Source organism: Ailuropoda melanoleuca, chromosome 12, assembly GCF_002007445.2.
Source record: "Ailuropoda melanoleuca isolate Jingjing chromosome 12, ASM200744v2, whole genome shotgun sequence".
NCBI lineage: Eukaryota > Metazoa > Chordata > Mammalia > Carnivora > Ursidae > Ailuropoda > Ailuropoda melanoleuca.
This window is the reverse complement of record NC_048229.1, coordinates 76,714,006-76,736,245: the sequence shown is the minus strand read 5'-3', so window position 1 is coordinate 76,736,245 and position 22,240 is coordinate 76,714,006. Positions and strand designations below refer to the sequence as shown.

Sequence of the window (22,240 nt, the reverse complement as noted above, 5' to 3'; positions counted from 1 at the left end):
CAGTCTCCCAGCCAAGATGATCAACTAAATAAAGCATTTATCAAACGTTAGGGACCTTTATCTGATTTTATTTTGTAGTGCAGCCAGACATAGTTTAAAAACATAGACAGAGCTGTCAGAATGAGGGGCTGAGTATGGTTATGGAAAAGAATAAAACAGTGCCCCAGATGAACCCAATTCGTTCAGTAGGCTATATAGCTCTTATTTTCTCCAAACGTTTCCCCACACATTTAAGCAAGAGACAGAGATCTTCATGCCCGTCCTACTCACCAAGGTATTTCTTACAGTCTAGTGCAGGCTGACACAAGGTAGGTAGAAGGTGAATAAATTAGATTACTGGATGATTACACAAGGGCAAGACTAAGCTCTCAACTAAAATAAAATCATTTCCTGTTTATATACCCATGCTGGGGTGTGGATCTTGCAGTAAATTCTGAGATCATCTGTAAGCTGTTTACTCCTAAATACGAACTGAAGGAACGTAGGCTATCCATCCGTCCGTCCATCACCCATCCATCCATCCATCCATCAAAAAAAACTTTACCGAGTGCCTATTATTTACCTGGCTCTAAGCTTGGCAATGGGAATACAGAGATGGGACAAAGATCCAACATCTCTTTCTGTGGGTAGTTTATATTCCTGTATGGTTTCAGAAAAAGTAAACAGAAGAGCTTGTACTGGAAAATGCACGTTTCCAAATGAAATCTGATGTCTCTTCACACTGAGCTTATGAAAATGTAAGGACAATAAATGGTCACTGCATCTGCTCTCACAATTCAGCTGCAAATTTGAGGAATTACAACAAAACCCAGCCCAGCACTGGGAAAACTGAAGGGGTCTGACTCACAGGATAAAGTGCATGTGGCCTGCACAGCTTGGAAAGAGTCTTTCTGTATCGGCAGCATGTGGGTGGAAACAACAGTCAAGCTCTCAGCGGTAGCTGATGGGAACTGGGGCCTCCATTCTCAGCAGCCACAGAAAGTGTGACACGGGGTAATAGCTGTGTTCGTACAATGCTTTGCTGTTTGCAAAACTGGAGGAAGTTACGCACATCTCGAAGAGGTGATATAGTTGGTGGTGCTGATGTCATTATCATAGTCATCACTGATGAGGAAATGGGCTCAGAGAGGTTAAATGATGTGCCCAAGGTCACACAGCTGGCCAGGTAGGAAAGTGACTCTGGCAGGCAGCATCCTGCAGAGCAAACTGCACCTCGAAGATATTCAATAAATGTTTTCAGTAACTAGTCTTAAGGTTGGAAAAGACATTAAGGACATAAACTTTACTGAGTAACTGAATCCCTTCTGTGACATCCTACCAAGGGCAGTCTGTGTGAATACATCCCACCATGGGGAGCTCACTACCCACCTTTACAATTCACTCCTACAACCATTAATTATGATTATGTTAGCTCATCTTTAGAAAGGACGATGTACTTTATGTACTTCGACACATCTGACCCTTACCAACCCACCTGAGGCAGGAACTATTGTTCTCAGGGCGTAGATGAATAACTAAGGCAAGGAGAGGACAAATAACTCACTGTTATGCCTTTGAATTGGGTCCCCTAAAAAGATATGTTTAAGTCCTGACCACTTGTACCTGTGCATACAACCCTGTTTGGAAATAGGGTCTTTGCAAATATAACCAAGTAAAGACGAGGTCATTAAGGTGGGTCCTAATCCAGTACGACTTTGTCTTACAAGAAGACACAGGCATGAACAGAGGTAGATAGCCAGCTAAATTCAGGGGACTGGTTGAAATGGGGTCCCCTACTCCTCCGCCATCTTGCCTCCTTCTCCCGAACAGAGGGACGATAATATGAAAGCACACAGTCAGAAGAAGGACATGTAAAGATGAAGGTGGTGCTTGGAGGCGTGCGTCTACGAGCCAAGGAAAGCTAAGGATCGCTAGCAACCACCAGAAACTGGAAGAGGAAAGGAAGGATCCTCTCCTAGGGACTTCAAAGGGAGCCTGGTCCCGCCAGCACCCTGATTTCAGACTTCTAGGCTCCAGAACTGCGAGAGAATAAACTTCTGTTGTTTTAAGCTCCCTGGTTAGCGGTACCTTATTGTAGCCATCCTCGGAAGCAAATATGCTCAGCTAGGTGGAGAGACAAACAAGCGATAGGGTCGGGTCCCTCCCCCGAAACATGGTCTCCAAAGGCAAGGATTCTTCGGCTTGCTGCACATTTGAATCACTAGGGATTTTTTTTTAAAACTAATGTTGACTGTGTCCTACCACCTGAGACTCTGATTTTTGTGGCTCTAGGCTTTTGCTGGAGCACTGCGATTTCTAAAAGCTCTTCAGCCAAGTGTGAGAACCTCTGTCCTAGTTGACTCCATTTCTCACCACGTGGAGACCAGGCAGAACAGAGGCACCAAATCCAATGGCATCTATTTGGGAAGAGTGGCCCGTCAAACGGGAAGCCACGGCAGCTGCCGCTCATGGTTAGAAGGGAAAGGGGGGGGTCTGTTATGGGTCCTCTGAAGATGGAGACAGTGGGTGAGCTGCCTTCTAGCATTTTCGCATGACCCAAAGCAGGTGAGCAACAGGCGGCCTCACTCTTGGCTCTGGGCGTGCGCTGTGGGTCCAGAGGCTGCGCTGTCCCGAACACACTGGGAAATGAACGGCAATGACCCTGCCAGACAGCAGCCTGCGCACAGAGTAATGCCACACGTTCTGAGCTGCCTGCCTCTCTCCCTCACACCCTTCCTGCCCTATATTGCTCCATAAATATTGGTTGGGCATCTCTCATGTGCTAAGGACTGGGAATGTGCCAGGGAACGGGACAGAAACAATCCCTTTCCTCCCCAGGGTACGGGGAGGAGCAGATCTGTGAGGGCACCTGCCTCAGTTGGCCCCATTGGCGACATCCCGAGAAGCGAGGTGGGAAGAAAAGGCAACGACCAAGATGGTGAAATTAAAGCTCATTGGCAGCATCCTTGACTATCCTCCCTGACATGCTCTATGACAAGGTAAATATGGGAAAGTCCGGTTCAAAGGCAACAGTGCCCGAGGCCTCCCCTGAAGTCTTAGCTCACCTGCCAGGGTCCTCCCTGGGGATGTACTCATTAAAGGAAAGGAACTAAATGGAGAATGAAGGTGAAAAATTTATGTCCCATCAACTGAGCTCCCTGTGTCAACCAGGGGGCCTTCTAGAGCCACCATTCCCAACCAGGTGAGGCAGAACAGGAGCACCCATTTGTATAATGGCAGGGGCCCCAGCTCTAGGGCTCCTCAACCCATGCATTTACACCTGTGGTATTCAACTCGCAAACATGCTGCTTGAGATCCCGGGCCCTAAGACATAGTAACCAAATGGCAATCGATTTGAATCATATCAAGGTTTGCAGGGGTCCCAGTGGAATATCGTCTGAAAAATAAATGGTGCACTCATGTTTTCAATGGACTGCTCAGGTGGTCCAGAAGTAGACTCGAAAGCCACACCCAGGAGAGGATGCCTACTCGGAAGTTCTCCGGAAATACTGACAAACGATTCTGCAAGCCTGCTGTGGGAGCCGGTCCGAGGCATGTGGTCGTAGGAAAGGGGCAGTGAGAGCAGAAGTCTGCTGAGCAAGATCTGTCCCTTTAAAGATGAGGAACACAGAGGCACGTTACACCCTTTCAGCAAACCTGCCGAAGAGAGGCTTACCGCAGCACCAGTAAATAGGCAAGGCCTGCCTACATTCAGGGACGTTTCTTTCTGTCGGATTGCACCGATGTTGCCTGGGTCAGCAGTGAACTCTGGAAACCCTCACAGGAAAGTGACACTCTTCATTCATTCTCATTGATTTTCCAATTTCAGTTAAATTGTGTTTCTCTTTTTTGGGCGGCGGGAGGGGCATTTATGTACTGTGGCCAGAAACGCTTAATTCAACTCCCATAATTACGTACTTATTGTGAGTTAAGAAAAACCCAAACGAAGAGATCATGAGCTTAAAACACATTTGTCCCCAAAATAAACCTTAACAATGGAATAATCCATTACATTATCACTTTGGTTTATAAATAAGAGACTTAATAAAACATTTCTGTCAGTAGGAAGAGACACTGAGCCAGGGAAATCACAGCATTTCGTCTTGGCCTTGGAAGAATTTGCAAGGGAGAATTGGGAAAGCTGCTGTGTGCATGTGTGCGTGTGTGTGTGTGTCCACATGTGCGTGCACATGCATGCTGGCAGGGAATAAAAAGAGGTGGAAAGTCATTCCTTGCCTCCAAAGGAGATAATATAGCATCGAGCAGTCATAAACACGGGGTGGAAAGAGAGAGGACACAACACGGAGGAAGCGGACTCTGTGTGTTCCTTTTCACGCTGCTTTCCTATTTTTAGCTAGCCAGCCACAATCACATTTTCCAAGTGAGAGCCATGGTTTCGATGCAGAATCATTCTCTTCCTTCCTTCCAGGAATTCCCATTCCTAGCTACGGGTTCCCACCCCTGGAGTGTAGAATCTTAGTGTCATTTCCAACTCATTCTTTCCTGTACCCCCAAAAACATATAATGAAGACTTTCAGGAGTGCTCCAAGCCTGCCCGTAGGCAGCGGGGCTCCAGACGTGCAAAGGATCACAGTCTCTGTTCTCTGTAGGTGTACAGCCAAGGCGAGTGTTGCCCCCCAGAACTTTCTGTGATGCTGACAATATTCTATGTCCGTCCTGGCTCATTTACATTTAAATTTTCATTTCAAATAATGTAAATGAAAATTCAAATACCTGCATGTGACCAGTGGTTACCGTGTTGGGCAATACACATCTAGACCCAGAGGAAGGGGATATTCTTTAAGGAGACACATGGCGGCTTAAAGGAGCTTATGCCAGACGATGGCTATAGGTAAGTGCGGTGAGAGGCTAGGGGGGGCACCAAAGCGGTGGAAGACTCAGGTTTCAGGAAGACTCTTCTTTTTCTTTTCTTCCCTTTTTCTTTCTTTCTTTCTTTCTTTCTTTCTTTCTTTCTTTCTTTCTTTCAGAAAGAGAGAGAGAGATAGAGCAGGTGGGGAGGGGTAGAGGGAGAGGAAAAGAGAAAATCTCAAGCAGACTCCATGCCCAGTGGGAGCCCAGCATGGGGGTTGATCTCACAACCCTGAGATCATGACCTGAGCCAAAATCAAGAGTTGGCTGCTCAACTAACTGAGCCACCCAGTCTGCCACTCAGGAAACCTCTTCCTAATGGCAGTGGCTTTAACCCAGTTTCTTATGAGAAGCTACAGTGTGGAAAATCAGAAAGGAGAGGAGAAGGCACTTCTGACCCAAGGATTTGTTTAATCAAAGACATGAGGGGAAAAGGCACGGAGCCCATTAGGGAAACCCAGTAGTTACCACGGGGCAGGTGGTGCTTACAGGTCAAGGGTGACAGCCGGGGTCATGTCTGTGGGATGATGTCATGTTGGGAACAAAGAATCCAGGACGGTAGCAGACTTGGGGTGGGTGGAGGGGGTGAAGGAAAGAGGGGAATCCCTAAATTGGTTTAATATGCTGTGTTTGAAGGGCCAAGAGTCTCTCCTATTGAGTCATGTGGGGAGCTGAAGAGTCAGGCTGGAACTCAGGAGAAGGGCCGGGGCCAGGGGGCACATGTGGGGGGGCATAAGCGGGACAGGAACACATGCCCCACGTACACGGGACTGTGACCACCAGCTCCATCTGACTGTCACATCTCATGTAACTGTCCACATGTGGAAACGGGGACTAAAATGTCCAAAGTTTGTAATTATCAGGAAGTCTGGAAGTTGGAATTTTTAAAAAAATAAATATGAAATCTAAATATTTTGACATGGCAACTAATGGGAAAGTTTGAAAGCACCCCAGTCAAAAACAAAGAGCAAGAGTGTGGAGTGACTGAGGTCCCTGGGTCACCTGTGTGTGTCACCTGACCTACAAGATGGGTGAGGGTTCCTAGTGACAGCCTAAGGTTGAAGCAGGAGAGATTCCTAGGGAAACAGTGGCACACACAGCAGCGGGTTTGGGAAAGAAGATAAGTCGAAGCCACCTGGCTCGGTGATCTAGGACAAAGCCACCTCCCTCCCCTTTGCCCTCCTCTACCTGCCTGCCTGCCCTTCCTTCCTTTGTCCCATCCCCTCCCTCTGGCCGACGGATAAGGAGAGAGAGTCCCATCACAAGAGCTCACGGATAAGTGCTTGGAGAGGAAACAGGCATTGGGTTGAATGAATACAAATAATTCCTAAGGATGTGGCCTTTTATAGTGTGCATTTTTGGGGTTCACATTTCCCTTTATAGATATCCCTACCCAACCCTGTGTAAACAACTCATGTCCACCCCTCCATATAAAGTGCCTTTGCCTGAAGCCCCACATCTTCCCTCTTATGAAAGCCACATTTGATTCTCATGAAAAAGATGTGTGCCTTTCAGCTCACCTCCCGGTCCAGCAAGGCAGGTGACACGACAGTGACGATGTCTCCTTTTTCAGGATCGATGTAGAACATGTTTGGAGATGGCTTGTCAGGCGTCTGCTGTCGGATATTGTACCGCAGGAGGGCATTATCTGTGGCTGGGTCATCCGCATCAAAGGCTGTCATCCTCATCACTGTGGTTCCTGAGGGGGCAGGACAGAAGGGCAGGAGACAGTCAGTTGGGAGACAGTGATGGGTGGAGATGCCCCCTCCCTGGAGATGGCCATGGACTGATGTGCCAATCGCTTTCCACATTAAAAAGGAAAGCATTTCCAGAGCCCTCTTATATTTTTGCTTTTCTTTTGCTTGCCCTCCTCCCTCTGTCACGTTAAAAGACCTGAAATAAAGAAAAGAAATCCTTGCTGTTCAGAAGATCGACAGCTTAATTTTTCTTTCTGCTGATATGCTGTTTATTTTCACGAGCTTTCATTCAATTGTGGATGTGGCTGCATGACAATGGCCTTTATTTTAAAAGCTCTTATTCAATGCCTACTACATGTGGGGCCTGGGCCTGGTAATGAAGACACAGAGGGGAGCAAAGGCATTGTCTGGTGTTTAGCAGGTCAGAGATTAGTAAGAGAGACAGCCTATGAAAAAATAATACACCATAACAAATGCATTGAGAGAGAGCATTATGAATACACAGAACAACGTCATGTAACTTGGGGTTCAGGCAAGGTCCCTGGTATAGACATCTAAGGGGTGAGTAGGTGTAAGCAAGGTGAGGGAGCAGGCCCTCCACAGGAAAAGATGTTCCAGTGAAAGGGAACATGAACAAATGTTCTTTGAGCCCCCACCGTGTGACAGTCACACTGCTGTTGGCACTTAAGATACAAAGACAATATGGAGATGAAGGCGATGTGGACTACTTGATTATGTCAATGGTTGAAAAGGATGTCAGACACTGGGTCTTGGTCACATACAGTTGATATGACGAAGAACTGGTGTTAGCCACTTTTGAGGACAATTGAACAGCAACAAGTATAAAAAAAATTATAGTCACCCATTTGGCATCTGCTGTCAAGAAACACTTGCATGTGTCAACAGCGGGTTCTCGCGAGGTTGTGCCCCACAGGATTATCCATCATGGTGAGATTTGGAAACAATCTAACTGTCTAAATAACAGAGGAACTGCTAAAATGATGGGGTTCCCCATACTATGAAAAATATTTGAGCATTTTGAAAAAGGCTGTAGGTCTAATGTGTTCTAGCATGGAAGGCTCTCCAAGATAGAGTTTTATGTGAAATTATCAGGTTGAAGAATGTTATCCATAGTATGATATCATTTTTGTGAACCTCCTTGCACACAGAAAATGCCACAATACTTTATGCATATATTTTGCAGGTACAGTTTATGGCCGTAAAAACATAGCAGGCCTATAAAAGTGAACGTCACATTGGTTATGATGGTGTAGGGGAGCAAATCTTGCCACCCCAAGATATGCCTCTTTGGCATTTTGATTATTTTAAGCTGGTTATTTTTAAGAAACTGCAGACACAAAGAGAAGGTCTGAAAATTGAGTGGAAGTTATTCCCTCTTGTAAGGAACATTTACATCTATAAGGGCAATCTCCATTTGTGACGTTATCTCCCTCACCGAGTAAGAGGAGGATGACTCTAAATCTCTAAAAACTGTTATCAGTGGAGAAGGCAGGATTTAATTCTGCATCACAACCCTACCCTGTTGACTGTACTTTTCCTGGTCACCTCCCAGAACTGACCTGCACCCCATCTTTAGATGAAGATGGTATTTAAGGTGATGGCTTTAGCCCTTTCAGGAAATCACTCCATTTCTCTGGGTCTCTCCCATGTATATAGGAGGTATACAGGTTGTTAAACTTTTGTTTGATTTTCTCCTGTTAATCTATCTCACGTCAATTTCATTCTTGGACGAGCCAGAAGAAGCTTTAAGGGCAAAGGAAAAATTTTTCTTCCCCAATAGTGGTTATATCTCGTTAAGTACAAAGGGGATTGGGATTAAGGATGGTGAGGAGGAGGTAAGACTTTGGCCCAATCTATACTGTTTTGATCATTTTTACAAGGAGAATGTATTGCTTTTGTCACTAAATTTCAATACAAAAGGATCATAATTATAAATCCTGTTAATCTAAAAAAAAATAACCAGTTATCTTACCAGCAAAATGGGGGTTATTCAGAAATAGCAGAGAACTGCATTTGAGGACCTGGAAACTAGAGCAAAGCCATAGGCAAGTCCAACAAACAAAGGAGAGTAATGTTATTTTATCAAGAAGGAAGAAGTTTGTTTTGAAGGAAAGTCCACTGGAGAAAAACAAGAGTTCAAAGTGATGACAGTTTCTCATTGGCTGAATTGTAGGGGTGGTCGATTTCTTGTACTAGATGCAATGTACATCCTTCCCTGTTGGGAGCTGTAATTGATGATCCTTTCTTGTTGATGAGTCTTTTGTTGGGTCTGTAATTGACAATTCTCCTTGTAATTGACATGGAGTGGTGCACTCCCCTTCCCAACCTTCCCCTTGTCAGCCCCCCAGCTCCACTTCAGTGAGGTTTCCCTGTATTGATTTCACAAACCCAACAGAAGCATGGGCTAGAGCAGAATCAAGCACATTTGCCTGCTGTTCTTGACAATTGTGAGCCATCATATTTGGCTCAGAGCAACCTGTCCAACTATGATTTTCCACTGTAGTTTACTCTTCTAAGAATATAGGGCTCACCTGTGGATCCTGACTGACACCTTCTGGACCCACAAAATGTGAACTAATGGGTAAGAGATGAAAGCAGTACAGTTTGATAGTTCCCAGCGGAAATATTCACATGCAGAAAATATTGAACCTTAAAGGAAACAAAAAATTCATCTGGCTCAGGGGCCATCCTGGTATTCCTTTCCATTCTATAATAGTGCTTCTCAGACCATCAAAAGCACTTTACTTTTTGCCACAATCAGAATCAGATTATTAGCCATTAGGTCTAATTGATCAGGCAAACAAGGGGATCTGGCCACCCTACGTTTGGATGGATTTCTAAAGCAGTCTCAGTGTTGCCATGAGGCCAGATGCATCAGGCACATTTTCTAGTCTACCATGTTTTCTTTGCTCTTCTTTGTTTCTTTGTGAGATTGTCACAAGGCAAACTTCAGGGTCCAGCGCCAGCAGAGATGATTCTTGGCTTATACACTCCCCTTGTCTTGCCTCTTATCTTTGGAAAATATCAGCAACAATTTGGCACTTTTTTTCCCGTTGAGGCACACAATGGAATTGTTTTTTTCTCAACCTGGTGGTCTAGGCAGCCACTCCCAGTCTAGGAGCATTAGTGTGAGGGGTGATGCTTAATTGCCTCCCTGGTCTAGGAGAGCAGGATTCTCTAATGAGGATCCTGTCAGAAATCAGAGGCAGCTTTCAGGCCTACAGACTCACCAGGGACGTACTAAGTGAGCTCCTTGTGGCCAGAGGCATGAACGAGGCCTCGACACTATTGATTCCACAAGAAACGGTCTCTGGTTAAGTGTGTATGACCCAGTGCCCTGCACTCAGTTAATGTCTAATGAATGCTTGACTGATGGAATCTCTGCCCTACATAATCTGCTTTTAATTGAAGTCATAGATGAACAAGCAAAATAAAGTACAAAAATTAAGTCGTCACGGCTAGCGTGTATCACGGCTTGCATGAAAAGGATGAGAGGAAGAAAACAAGACCGCTGAGGCTAATGAATTTTCACTTTTCACCAGGAAAGTCACCGATGATGTCTTTTTTTTGTTGTTATTGTTACAGATTTAATAACATGATATGACCAAAGAGTATCCTGGAATATTACCACGTTTATCCAGAAAATGCTTTTTATTTTAACGAATGGTTTGGGAGCAAGTGAACTTGGTCTTATGCACTGCCTCTGTCTTAGCCCAGATGTGGGTACAGAACAGGATTTCCAAGGCCCACCTCCATGGAGACTGAACGGCACCAAAGTCACGTAAATAGGTTTGTTGGCCTGCTGTCCGTGCATTTGTGAGGCCAGGGGGGTTTTCACAGGCCCGGCTGGGCGGCAGCTCCACCTTCATGAAGCACCTGGCTGTCCTCCAGGGCCACCACCTCAAGCCCCCTCAACATGGCAGTGAAAGCCCCCCTCCTTGCCTGGGCTCCTCGTACAGGAAAGCATTGAAGAAAATGACTCTGGGGTAATGTTGAGGTTCAAGTCTTGCTGTGTGAACACACGCAAGTTATTCAGCCCTACCCAAGCCTTGGTTTCCCCAACTGCAACAAGAGGATTTTAGCAACAATTTCATCTTTGGTCTCTGTAAAAGTTTCATGAGATACGGTATTAAAGAACTTGGTACAATGCCTGTACAGTGTTTGAGGAGGATGCCTGTTCTTATCAAACCTGCTCTAGGTTCTGAGCCATCATGATGGTGCAGGTGATGGCCTTAGACAATGGAGCTGTCCACGGAACCTGGTACCTGCTGTAGCAGGGTGAGCCCAGGGGCCGATTGCCTCTGCGTTGCCCTGCCTCACCCTCTCTCTTCCACCCTGCCTGTGGCCTTACTTTGCAGATATGGGTTTCTACTGTGGAGATCACAACTCTGTGCTAACAGATACACATGCACGCGCGCACACGCACACATGCACACACATTCTGTAGGCTACGTGGCCTCTCCGTGTGATACTCTGTAGTTTTCCTCTATGATCAAGATTCTATCCCGACTCCCAGTCCATCTCCTGGGCCCAACACCCTGCTCTTGCCAGCCCCTCCCCTGGGGGCTGGATCATGATTTTCATACTTCTCGGTTCTGCAATGGTCGGATTAAACTCCTACACCAGCATTTCCTAAACTGTATCCGAGGAACTCTGCTTCCATGGGTTCAGCAGAGAAACCAAGCTGGGAAATATGCAGTAACCACAGTTAAGCAAGTTTCTATCGTGGAGGACTCCTTAGTGTCCTTAGTAAGCAAATGGATATTGTATATCTCCAAGAGAGAATAGAATGGGCAGCATTTCCCCAACTTCTCTGTTGATAGAACTTCTTCATTTTAAGAACATCCTATGTGATGGGCCGCCTGGTCCTAAATTTGAGTTCTTAGAGGGTACAGACAGTGTTTTGTTCATGTTTATAAGCTCTGCATCTGACATGGAGGAGGTCTTTTATCTGTGTTGAGTATTCTTACAATTCACTCAAGCTTTGCCTTATTTTGCATTTACCAGAAACCATGAAGAACTTGTAACCAAGAAGAGTGGACAACATTGCCTGGACATTTTTTCACAACCGAGCATGCTTCCCTACCACCTCTGAACATTTTTTCGCTCCTTGGAGGCCCCTGTTGGAATTGGATCCAGTAGGCTGACATTCATCGGACAGGCAACAGGACAGCTCTTCCCATACCATGGGTGGCACCTGGGCCTCACCCTTTGCCCAGGCCCACACCCTGGATCTCAGAAGAAGGGCTTGTTCATTTCCATCAGCCCAGTGGCTTCCACATCCATGCTTATCTTGTGTCTACGTGTGCTTCCCGATGGCAGAGAAAAGATAATTATATGATAGACACTCATGTGGGTCTTCTGAAACACATTTCTCCTTTTTCCCCCAACACAATATTCTCCTGAGTGTCAAAATAAATGATAATCACCCTGTCACTCCCCGATGAACTAGCAATGGCCCACCAAAGCCAATAAAAGAATTACAGGCTGCTAGCTGAAAGTCTCAAGTAGGGCTGTCATTTTCTTTTGTTGAAGGACATGGCCACCGACATGACAGGCTGATAAACAATTATGATTGTTTTGTCTGGGTCAGATAGCCCTTTCCTCTTGACTGTATTCCTCTGATTAAAGAAAGTGCCGCCCGGTGTTAGAATCTAAAGTGCTGGTGTTGGAAGCTTGGCTTCCCTGTGACTTCAAGAACAGCCACACCTGTGAGGAGCAGCGAGCAGATCTCAAGGTGAGGGGCTGCTTATGACTTCAATGAAAGGTCAACCAGTCTCAGATGTGGGAGGCTCTAAAATATGGCTCATCCTGTGCCATAGGCAACAGAATTATTCTATTCTTGAAATTTCTTTGACCTCATCCCCAAACATCTTCTTCACAGGATCAAATTGTCAGACTCCTTTTTAAAAAAATTATATTCCTATAAGCAAATAGTATATTGAGACATGGACATTCAGATCCGTATTTGGCGCCAGATTTCTGATAGCATGGTTGGGGCCGCTACACACTTTCCAGGGAGATGCGTAATACAAAACCCAAGTTGATCAGAGATGGCAGACGTCACCAAGGGAGCGCCCTAGATGTGACAAAATGGCACATCGTCGAAAAAACATCCAAGTCACAAGAAGATGTTGTGCATTCTGATACCACCTGGGACCGAGGGCATTCCAGGACCGTCCTGGGCAAACCGGAAGGAGCTTGTCACCAACAGGCCAAGTTTGCTTGTAGACATAGACACATCTGCTGGCCAGGAGCGTCAGAGTACACACGTGAGAAGTGTTGACAAATGTGGCTTTAGTGACACAGGCCGCCGCACCCATTCCACTCACCCTGCCACACCACTCTGGGATTGCTTCCTGACCACTCAGGGGGACACAGCCCAGCTGTCCCCTCCAGTCCTTAATGGTGAAGAGAGAGAAGGAGGTGTGCAGACGCAAAGCAGAGCAGGGCTAGAGGCGGGGTTTTAAATCCTGGCCTCACCATTTACCAGCTGGGCCTCCTTGTGCGAATTCCTTTGCTTTATCAAACCTCAACCACTCCCTCTACAAAACTATCCCCCATAATGAGCTGTGTGAGCATCAAATGCACTAATGCAGTGTCTCTCAACCTTTTTAAAAAAAATTATTACCTACCCCTCCCTTCCAGAGCCTTTTTAGACATTTTTTCCCTACTTGCCACCCACTCCCCTATTGATGTCCTGTATATCTAATTGTGGACTTTGACCTTTTGGAGGGTCACAAACCATTGCAATATCCAATATTTTTAACATCCTCCCAAGCACCAATTTTCTCCTCCTTGGGGTGATATTGTCCCCACTGAGAATCTACAAGTTAATGAATATAAAGTCCAATGCCTGGGCGATGGTGAATACTTGAGGGATGTTAAGTTTTATTGCTATTTTTATTGACTGCTGCAATTTGCAACTCCGTTCTGGGGGGACCCACTGCTGTGTGTGATGGTGATGAGCAAAACCTTGTGGGACCCAACCACGAGCAGGGCAACTCATAGTCGTTCTAGGACTCAACACTCAGCATCTACAGAAGCGGGGATTAAATTCTCCTAAGGAAACAGCACCTTTCTTCCCTCAGACAAGCCTAGAGACTTCTGTTGAGTGCAAGCATGCATGAATCAGCTTCCTCTGGTCTTGTCCATGTTTCTGCATACACAGGAATTAATAGGGAAACTGTCAAATGATTAGTTGACAAAAGATAACCACAGCAACTTGATAGGTATCCAGAGGCAGGCCGCATTCTGCAGTGCGTGCATTCCTGAAAAGTCACCCATGTAATGAATCATGAATAATGTCTTATTTTCCCATTGACCTACATTAGCATTTCATACCTGCTTTATCTTCATTGGAGGGGGTGTCCAATTGGAAGCTGCTCCTCATAATTCACTTTAAGTTTTTCTGCTTATCTCTCAAGCACTCGCAGGTGGAGTGGGAGAAAGAGGTTGGCTTTCCGCCCTGGGTGTGGAGACTGCTGAAGGAAGCCCTGCTCAGAGCGGGCAGGTCCCTGAGACCTAAAGCAAAGCCTGGGAGATTTAGCTTCGTCACTGTTGCTTCTTGGGGGGGCCCTTCCCTCTGTCCCCCCTATTATCTAGGTTCTGTCATTCATCAGCACAGATTCCTCTCACATTTTGCATACAACGATCAGGTTGTGCATTAGATCCAGAAAGTTCTTGAGGATAAGAGTTTTCGATGGAGATGCCAACGACCTGTGGCCTTTCCTCTGACAACAGCCCGGTCACATTGGCCTTGAGGGTGTGACTTTCTGACCCTATTCCCAGAGTGACGTCAGGGAGCTAGGCCAGGAGGGAGAAGCTCAAATGCCCACCCAATGCCCATATGGGTAACCTAACATGAGTAAAGCGACTTCAAGACAATTGAGAGTGGTGTGGTCTGTGGCAAACCGGAGGGTCCATGGCCTGCCTAAGAGGTAGCTGCCTTTTAGCTTAAGGTAATTGCTGTGTTTCTCAAATGTGAGTCTGGAGAGGCCAGATCTTTTGGTTTTTCAAGAAAAGATGGGAATTTGAAATTGCATATAAGCTATCAAAATGTTTACACATTGGACACGAGTTCAAATTTTTAAAAATAAAAGATCACTGAATGAGACAAGGAAGGCCAACCAAAACGGATTATGGCTCACCAGTTCTTAGCTTTTGACCTTGACTGTCAGAAGAGCCAATTGTTTTCCCCAAGGACATGAGCTAAATGTTGTTAATGTGTCCATTGGTGATAAATTACAACTTAAGAAAATGGTGTACGTGCCATAAAGTTCGCTCTTTCTCCTTCCACCCCCCTTTTGGAACAGGAAAGTCCTCTCCTGTGGTCCCAGGACCCAGCAAAACAGGAGGCAGTGGAGACATGATGATACCACATCACATGATGCACATTTCATGCACTAACTTACTTGATCCTATATGAACCATGGGAGGCACGTCATATACATGGGTGAGCCCATTGTATGGGTGATGAAATCAGGACTGAGAAAGCCACACAGCTAATGACCCCATGAGCCAAGATCTGAACTCTGCTTTGCTAGAGACACAAGACCCAAATTATGAGTTGCTGTTTAGTACTCATTCTTCCTTTGTTCCTGATTTTAGCTGGCCACGAGGCTGACTAGCCCAGTACTAGATATCTCAGCTTCTCTGACAGCTAATGTGGCCATGGACTAAGGTTAGACAATGAGATATAACTACAAGTATTGTGGGTGAGGCTCCAGGTAAAGGTTCCTTAAAACAATCTCAACCAGGTGATGTACACTTTTGTAACACTCCCCCTCCTCACTTCCTGCTACCTGGAATGCAGATGAGATGACTATAGTCTTAGCAGCCCTTTTGGTCCATGAGGTGGCCCTTCGAAGAGAAGCTCCATCATGGGAAGGTAGAGCAGAAAGACAGAAGGGGTCTGAGTCCTTGAGTCTCTGATGACCATGGAGCTTCCAGGGAAGCCTGGAATGCCTCCCTCCAGCTTTGTTTACATGAGCAAGAAATTAATGAGAGAAAAGTCAAATCCCATCTTATTTGGAGCTTGGGTTTGCTGTTCCATGCAAGCCACAGCTAATCTTCTCTGATAAAGGCAGGAAGTAAAGATGGAAGGAAACACATAAATATATTTTATTTAATAGTATTACCCTAGAAAGTAAGTTTTGCTGCTGTAGCCTAGAGCTAGATGACACTGTTCTAGAGGCAAGTAGAAACATCCAGGCAGTTCCTCATGTATTTTCAAATATTTAGATTGGTTTCCACTCATCTCAAATGCCCTGAATCCAGAGACAGACTTTGAGGGAGTAGGATTGTTCCATTAGTGGCCCCAGAAAATTACACCTCCTCGTAACTACACTCTCGCATTGTCCCTTCTGCACTGACTGTGAGCTTAGCCTTGTGAATTCCCATGGCCGGTGGGATGCATGGGAACACATAGCAGAGGTGTGAAAGTGCTTGTGCATTGGAACCCATCCTCCTGGAGCCTGGCTGCCATCTGAAGATATCTGGGCTCACCTGCTGGAGGAGCCATATGTCTGGGAGCTAATGCTCGCTGGCTACCAACCCCAGAAACCATCAGACATGCAAGTTGAGGCTACCTTGGATCATCCAGCCCCAGTTGAGCTTCCAGATGACAGTAGTTATGTCGACATGGGCAACCTCTGGCAGCACCAACAAGAGACCCATCCAGAAGAACCCAACCCGACTTGCAAAATTACGGGCAAATAAATGGTTGTGTTTCAAGTCATCAAGTTTTGATGTATTTCATTTTACAGCAATAGATAACTGGTGAGGAGGTACAAGTGGATTGATCTTCACACACAAGCTAGAAAATATCATATAATTAAAAAATAGTTTGTTTTTCATATGGGGGTTGCCATTTAAAATAACCAACCAGCACAGCATATTCAAGGGGTGCACCAAAGCAAAATGGGACAGCTGCAGGTGAAACAAACAAACAAACAATAAGAATAAAACGCAACCCATTTCCCAAATGTTGGGCTTTGGGGGCCACCAAGGATGTCACCACAAAATCATGCTGTATGTTGACCACTGAGCATTTCAGTTGACTAATGATTTCTCCGCCCAGAATGGCACAGAATTCTGGCATGAATTATACACTCCTGATGCAGATTTGAGTTGATTAAGTACCCTCCAGGAGGATGGCAGCCCTGTTCTTACAAATGAGAACGCCTTGAATTCGAGACAGTTGCTCGTTCCTCTAATAGCGGCCATGAGCGTCTATGTGCAGCTGTGGGTACCACAGCTCGGTTTGAAAGGCGATAGACTTCTCTTCTCAAATTTACCTTACCTCCCTGGAGCTAGTTGGTTTTTTAAGTACAAATTGACAGTCAAAGATGTAATAAGTTATGACAAGTTGAGCACTGGTTGTCTCCCATCTGTTTTCAAAGGTTGTTTATTTTTATAACGATAAAGAGATGGTGGCGACAGAACAACCTTATGATTATTTTAATCCTTTGGTTTCTCCTGCTCACCACTCAATTTTCATGGCACCTTTGCCCTACTTTTCTGACAAGCTGCTGCTTAATTGAGCTGCAGCAGGCCAGATTCTAGGCAAGAAAATGGGTTTTTGAGATGCAAGGTAATACATGGCTAAAACTGGGGTCCCTCCTATCAGGATTCACTTTATTGCCTTAATGTCTTCATTTCATCCAGAATTTTAAGGTAATATTTTTCTCAAAACCTTTCAAAAAATTCTATTTAATCTTTTTATCTATCATTCTTTTTTATGCAGCTCTTTTTAGAAAGATATAGGGTACTCTGCTGACAATTATCTGATCTTGCCTAAAACACTTCAAAAAAGCTATGTTACGTGAAATCTCTATCCCTAATATTCCAAAGTAATAAGAAATCTTTGTATTGGATTTGCATAAAGTAGCCCAAATTCTCAAATATGAAACTATATTTCTGGAAAGCTCTAGAAAAAAAACAAAAGGAAATCATGTATTTTTTTGTTTGTTTAACCAATTTAAGGGATTGTTTTGCAAGTAATTTTAGTTCTCCTTAGAGCAGTGATTTTCAAGGAGGGGGAATTTTTATTCGTCAAGGGACACTGGACAATGTCTGAAGACATTTTTGGTTGTTGCAACTGGGACGGAGTGCATGATCCTGGCATCCCATGGGTGGTTGCAAGTAGCTAACCCCCCTGCAATGCACAGGACAGCCCCAAACAAGGAATACGCAGCCCCCAATGCCAAGAGCATCCAGGCTGAGAAACCCCATCTTGGCGTTATTTACACCACGTCTCTGAAAGCTGCAGCGTTTCGTACAGTTGAACCACTGAAACAGCTTGCCTCTGGAGCTCTCGTCTGGATTTGAAGTTCACCGAGAACAGAGATGCTGTCTCTTCTCTGTTTCCCACACGGTGGCTAAAATATTAATACCATCAAATACACCAATCTACATGGCCTATAGTGTTTAAAAATAGGCTCATTCTAACATCATTTAATTTTTCTGGTTAAATTTTGTGTAACTCAAAGCATGAAAATCTTCAAGGCACCGGCAAAATGCTTTGTATGTAGTAAGAGTTTGGAAAACGTTTGCTGACTGCGTGAATGAATAAACGTGTGGTTCAATAAAGGATGAATATTTTCATCATCATCTCTCTTCCATCACAGCTTGAGGGAAGGATGCAGGGGGAATAGGAAACAGGTAGATGATGGATGCCCGACTTGCACTATGTAGGGATTTCTAGGTAAATTCTGAACAATGGGCCTCTTGTCCTTATCATTTGTGTCTGTTTTAAGGGCAGAGGTGAAACAGGTTTGCTATTTAAGATCATGGCCTATACTCGGCTAAGCTAGACTGACACAACAGAGCAGTCTTGACATTTCAATGGCTTAACACATGAGGTTGTTTTCTCCCTCGGATTTGGACCACCTGGGGGCTCCCTTCAAGAGCAGTCCCTTTCCCAGTTGTGATTTATGAATCCAGACCCTTGTTTCTTGCAGCCTTGCTGCTGGGACCGTGATTTCCTGATGTGGGAGAGCAGAGAGTTGCAGAGGCATGTGCTGCCTCATTATTTGTTTCAGCCAGAAGTGGCTGCAATCCATTGGTCAGACCTGGTGTCTAAGGCAAGCTCAAAAGCAGGGCCGGCTTCCTGGGCCAGGGCCCCATGTAGTGGCCTAGGCTGCTGTGCTCAGGAAGGCTCTGTGCTTGGTCTAAAGCTCTGCGGTCACCTCCTGATATTCTCAATAATTGTGGAACAAGGGGCGCTGAATTTTCATTCTACAAACAATGCATCCCTTCCTGGCCAAGAGCCAGGAGCCAGATTGCCTGAGGCCTGGGAAATGTACAGGCGCACCGAGGCGCTCCATGCATACCAGGCATCTCAGTTGGAGACCCTTTCTTCTGCCAGCCAAGCCGCAGCGCACAGACCTTTGTTTCCATCATTAGGGCTCCAGCTGCCACTGCTCCTAGAGCTCTTGGCTCCCCCAACAGTTTCACCCGTATTAGGCAAGAAGCATCACGTGATAGCACAAGAGGTCAAACCTGCTCAGGGCACAGCTCTTGCCTCCCCAGACTATGGGTTCCTTGCTCTGGGAGACCTGCCCAAGCTTCGCGCTTCTCTTCTGGCTCCCAGCTCTTGAGCTCACTTTAGACCACAGATAGCTGCCATCTTCCCTGTCTCTGCCTTGAGCTGCCGCACCCAACCTGCCTTCTTCCTCTTTTTAATTAGACACTCTTAATTTTTCCCTTGGAAACCTAGGTCCCACCAGATGTGGGTCACACACCAGCATAACAGTGAGGGACGGGGGCATGGGAAATGCACGGCAACCCTGGCTGCTTGTTCGAATCACCAGGGAAGGTTTAAAAATACTCCTGTGCCCAGAAAGCCACCCTTAGCGATTCAGAATCTATTGGCCCGCCGTGGGGTCTGGAGAGTGAAATCCTGGGAATAAGTGGGGCGCAACAGGTGTAGACTCTGGTACTCTACTCTCTGGCTGTGTGCTCTGGGCAGTATGTGCCAGCTCACACAGCCTCCATTTCTCACCTGTAAAATGGGCACACACCCACCACTGCGTAAAGTTGGTCTGCAGCTGCATGTGAAATATAGGGGCCTGATGAGGTGGCCTTTGCTGTAATTCCACAGAGAGGAAAATGAACATGTGGACCTACTATGTGCCTCCCAGGAATTCTTGTGATAATCCTGCCCAGGGAATTAGCTCATTTCCCTTTTTAACGAAGAATAAGAGGCTCAGAGAAGTCAGTTCGTCTGCTCAAGATCACTGCTGGCCAGCGGCTGAGCAGGTCCTCAGGAGGGCACACAGAAGACGATGTAAGTGAAGAAGAGCTAACCTCCGTTGTGTAGACTGTGCGGCCGCTCAATCATATAATCCTCCCCACATCTCTGTGAGGGTTGTCACTAGCCCTGTTTTGTGGCAAGGGAAGCGGGGGCAGACAGAGGTGAAATCACTTGCCCATCGACCGGGCCATCCAGCAGGCAAGCGGCTGGGCCAAGATGCCTGTTCCTCCCACTCCTCTCCAGCACAGCCCCTGTTGCTTACACATTTCTAATTGCATTTTGCAGGTGGAATAATTAATTTTCAAGAACTCTCCCTGCAGCCGGGATGTAGAACACCTTTGCCCTGACCCATTAGAGCTTGTCCAAGGCACCTCTGAGCCACACTGAGTGCCCAAGGGACAAGCAGGGCCTACGACCCCGGCGGGTGGTGCACAACAGATGATCGACGACCCCGGAGCTGCACCTGTTAGGTAAATAACCTGCCCGAAGCACCAGGCATGATCAGTGAGGGGCTTGGGGAGGTCTGCATGGGGGCAGGAGGGCTGGTGATTACTGCAGTTACAATCAAAATGAACCGGGATGCTGAAATATGGCACGTCTGAGACTTGAGAGTTTGCGTTCAATGGGAAGAAAGTGCCGGCAAATTGCTAGTAGAGCTGTAATGTTGCTGATTTTGCAAACATGTGTTCTTCATCTTGATAAGTAAATACATATTGGGTAACATGGTGATGTTGCAAGCTGTTGTTTTATGGCTGGAAAGTCAGCTGCCTGTGATTGATGCTCGCAATGGAAGTATTTATAAAATAACACTGAATTAGAAGGAGTCACTTTATGAGTCTGGGGAAATGGATCTTTTATGAAGAATAAAACTTGATGAAGGAGCTTTATCAGGGTCACACAAATCTGAAATTAAGTGTGCTGGGATTGAGATCTAAGAAGGAGCCCTCTGGACGTGAGGGCTCGCAGCCTGGGGCAGGGGAGGGGAAGCTTCTCCCTGATGATCATTCCCCTTGGGGTCACATGGACCTGAAGAGTCTTCCATGCACTCTGCTCATTTCTCTCCAGGGTGAATGTCACTTTGGAAAGCTGCGTCTTCTTCCAGACCATCAAGACACTACTCGGGGAACACCTTACACATATAAAACTAAAAGATACCCATTTTGATTCACCTGTGTCTTCCACTGAATGCCACAGAGCCAGGCACATAGTAGGCGCTCAGTAAATATTTAGTTATGAAATGAATGGAGAATCGATCCAATAATGCTCGGCTCACTCTGTATGAATATTTTCTCACTTCATTTGTGTTTTTAAGTTGTTTTCCCCATGTGTGCATTTCAGCCTCCTAATGGTGCTTCCTTTCCAGATTGGAATGTTCTCTTCTTGAAAATAGTCAGGGGATGTATTGCATGGTGCACTGGGTGTTATATGCAAATAAGAATCATGGAACATTGCATCAAAAACTGGGGATGTACTGTATGGTGACTAATATAACAAAATAAAAAGTATAAAAAAAAAAAGAAAATAGGGGAGAGACCAAAGGCATCTGCTTCCCAGGCCAAGAGGGCCAATAGGTACATAACTCAGATCTGCCCTGGCTAATAACGGTCCTCTTCTGATGGGGTTGTTGGGTGGATGAAATGAGTTAAAAATCTGTAATACTCAGCCTGGGGCTCTGTGTTCTTAGAGAATATCATTGTTATTATGAGATGAGGAGGCATGGCTCAGAGGCTCCACTTTTGATAAGAAAGTAGAAGGGAAGTCTTGGATGAATGCAAGGTTAGTGAGAAATGGTTCTTTTTTCTTAATGTAATCTTAGGTTGTATAAATAGAGGTAGACTCTCAAGTACAAGGAAGGTGATCATCATTTTAACTCAATATTAAGCCTCAAAAGTATTTCAGGGTCGATGCCCAGCACTGGGTGACTCAGAGATAATTAAAACACAGCCACTCCTTATAAGCTGCCAAACTGATCTTGGCCTTTCTCTTAGCCTTACCTGTCCTTTCTGAAATGCTTCCTGTTAGCTGAGGTCCCTCTGTAAACTTCCAATATAGCCCCACAAAGGGACAGCCAGGAGAGCTGTCCAAGGTTCTGATATCAGGAGTAAGGCTGGAGAGGGAAAGTGAGGCTGGTATAGGGGCCACCTGCATTTCTTGGCTCCTCAGCACCTTCATCACCTTCAAAGTCAATGGCACAGCATCGTCAAAGCCCTCTCTGCATCTCTGGCCTCTGCTTTTCCATAATCACATCTGCTTCCCTGACACTGACCTCCTGCTTTGTGGCAGAGGGATCTGGAGGCAGGGAACACACAGGTAGTTGAGAGAGAAAGAGGGTGTGCAGACAGGTGTGTGTTTGCTATAGCTATGGGCCCAGAAGAGCCACACAGATTGAAAACAGGACATCTTGTTCTGCTGTAGT

General features: G+C 45.8%; 1 protein-coding gene across 5 annotated transcripts in view; it reads right to left on the bottom strand.

Moving 5' to 3' along the window:
- Nucleotides 1-22,240, bottom strand: part of CDH13 (cadherin 13) — a 1,033,545-nt gene that overhangs the window by 236,984 nt on the left and 774,321 nt on the right. For 4 of the 5 annotated variants that reach the window (XM_034672820.1, XM_034672818.1, XM_034672816.1 and 1 more), the window contains exon 7: nucleotides 6,369-6,547. In XM_034672820.1, the coding sequence (XP_034528711.1) occupies nucleotides 6,369-6,547 (179 nt within the window). Of the gene's footprint in view, nucleotides 1-3,118; nucleotides 3,590-6,368; nucleotides 6,548-22,240 lie in introns of those variants that run through there. The other variant, XM_034672819.1, reaches the window with a different exon arrangement.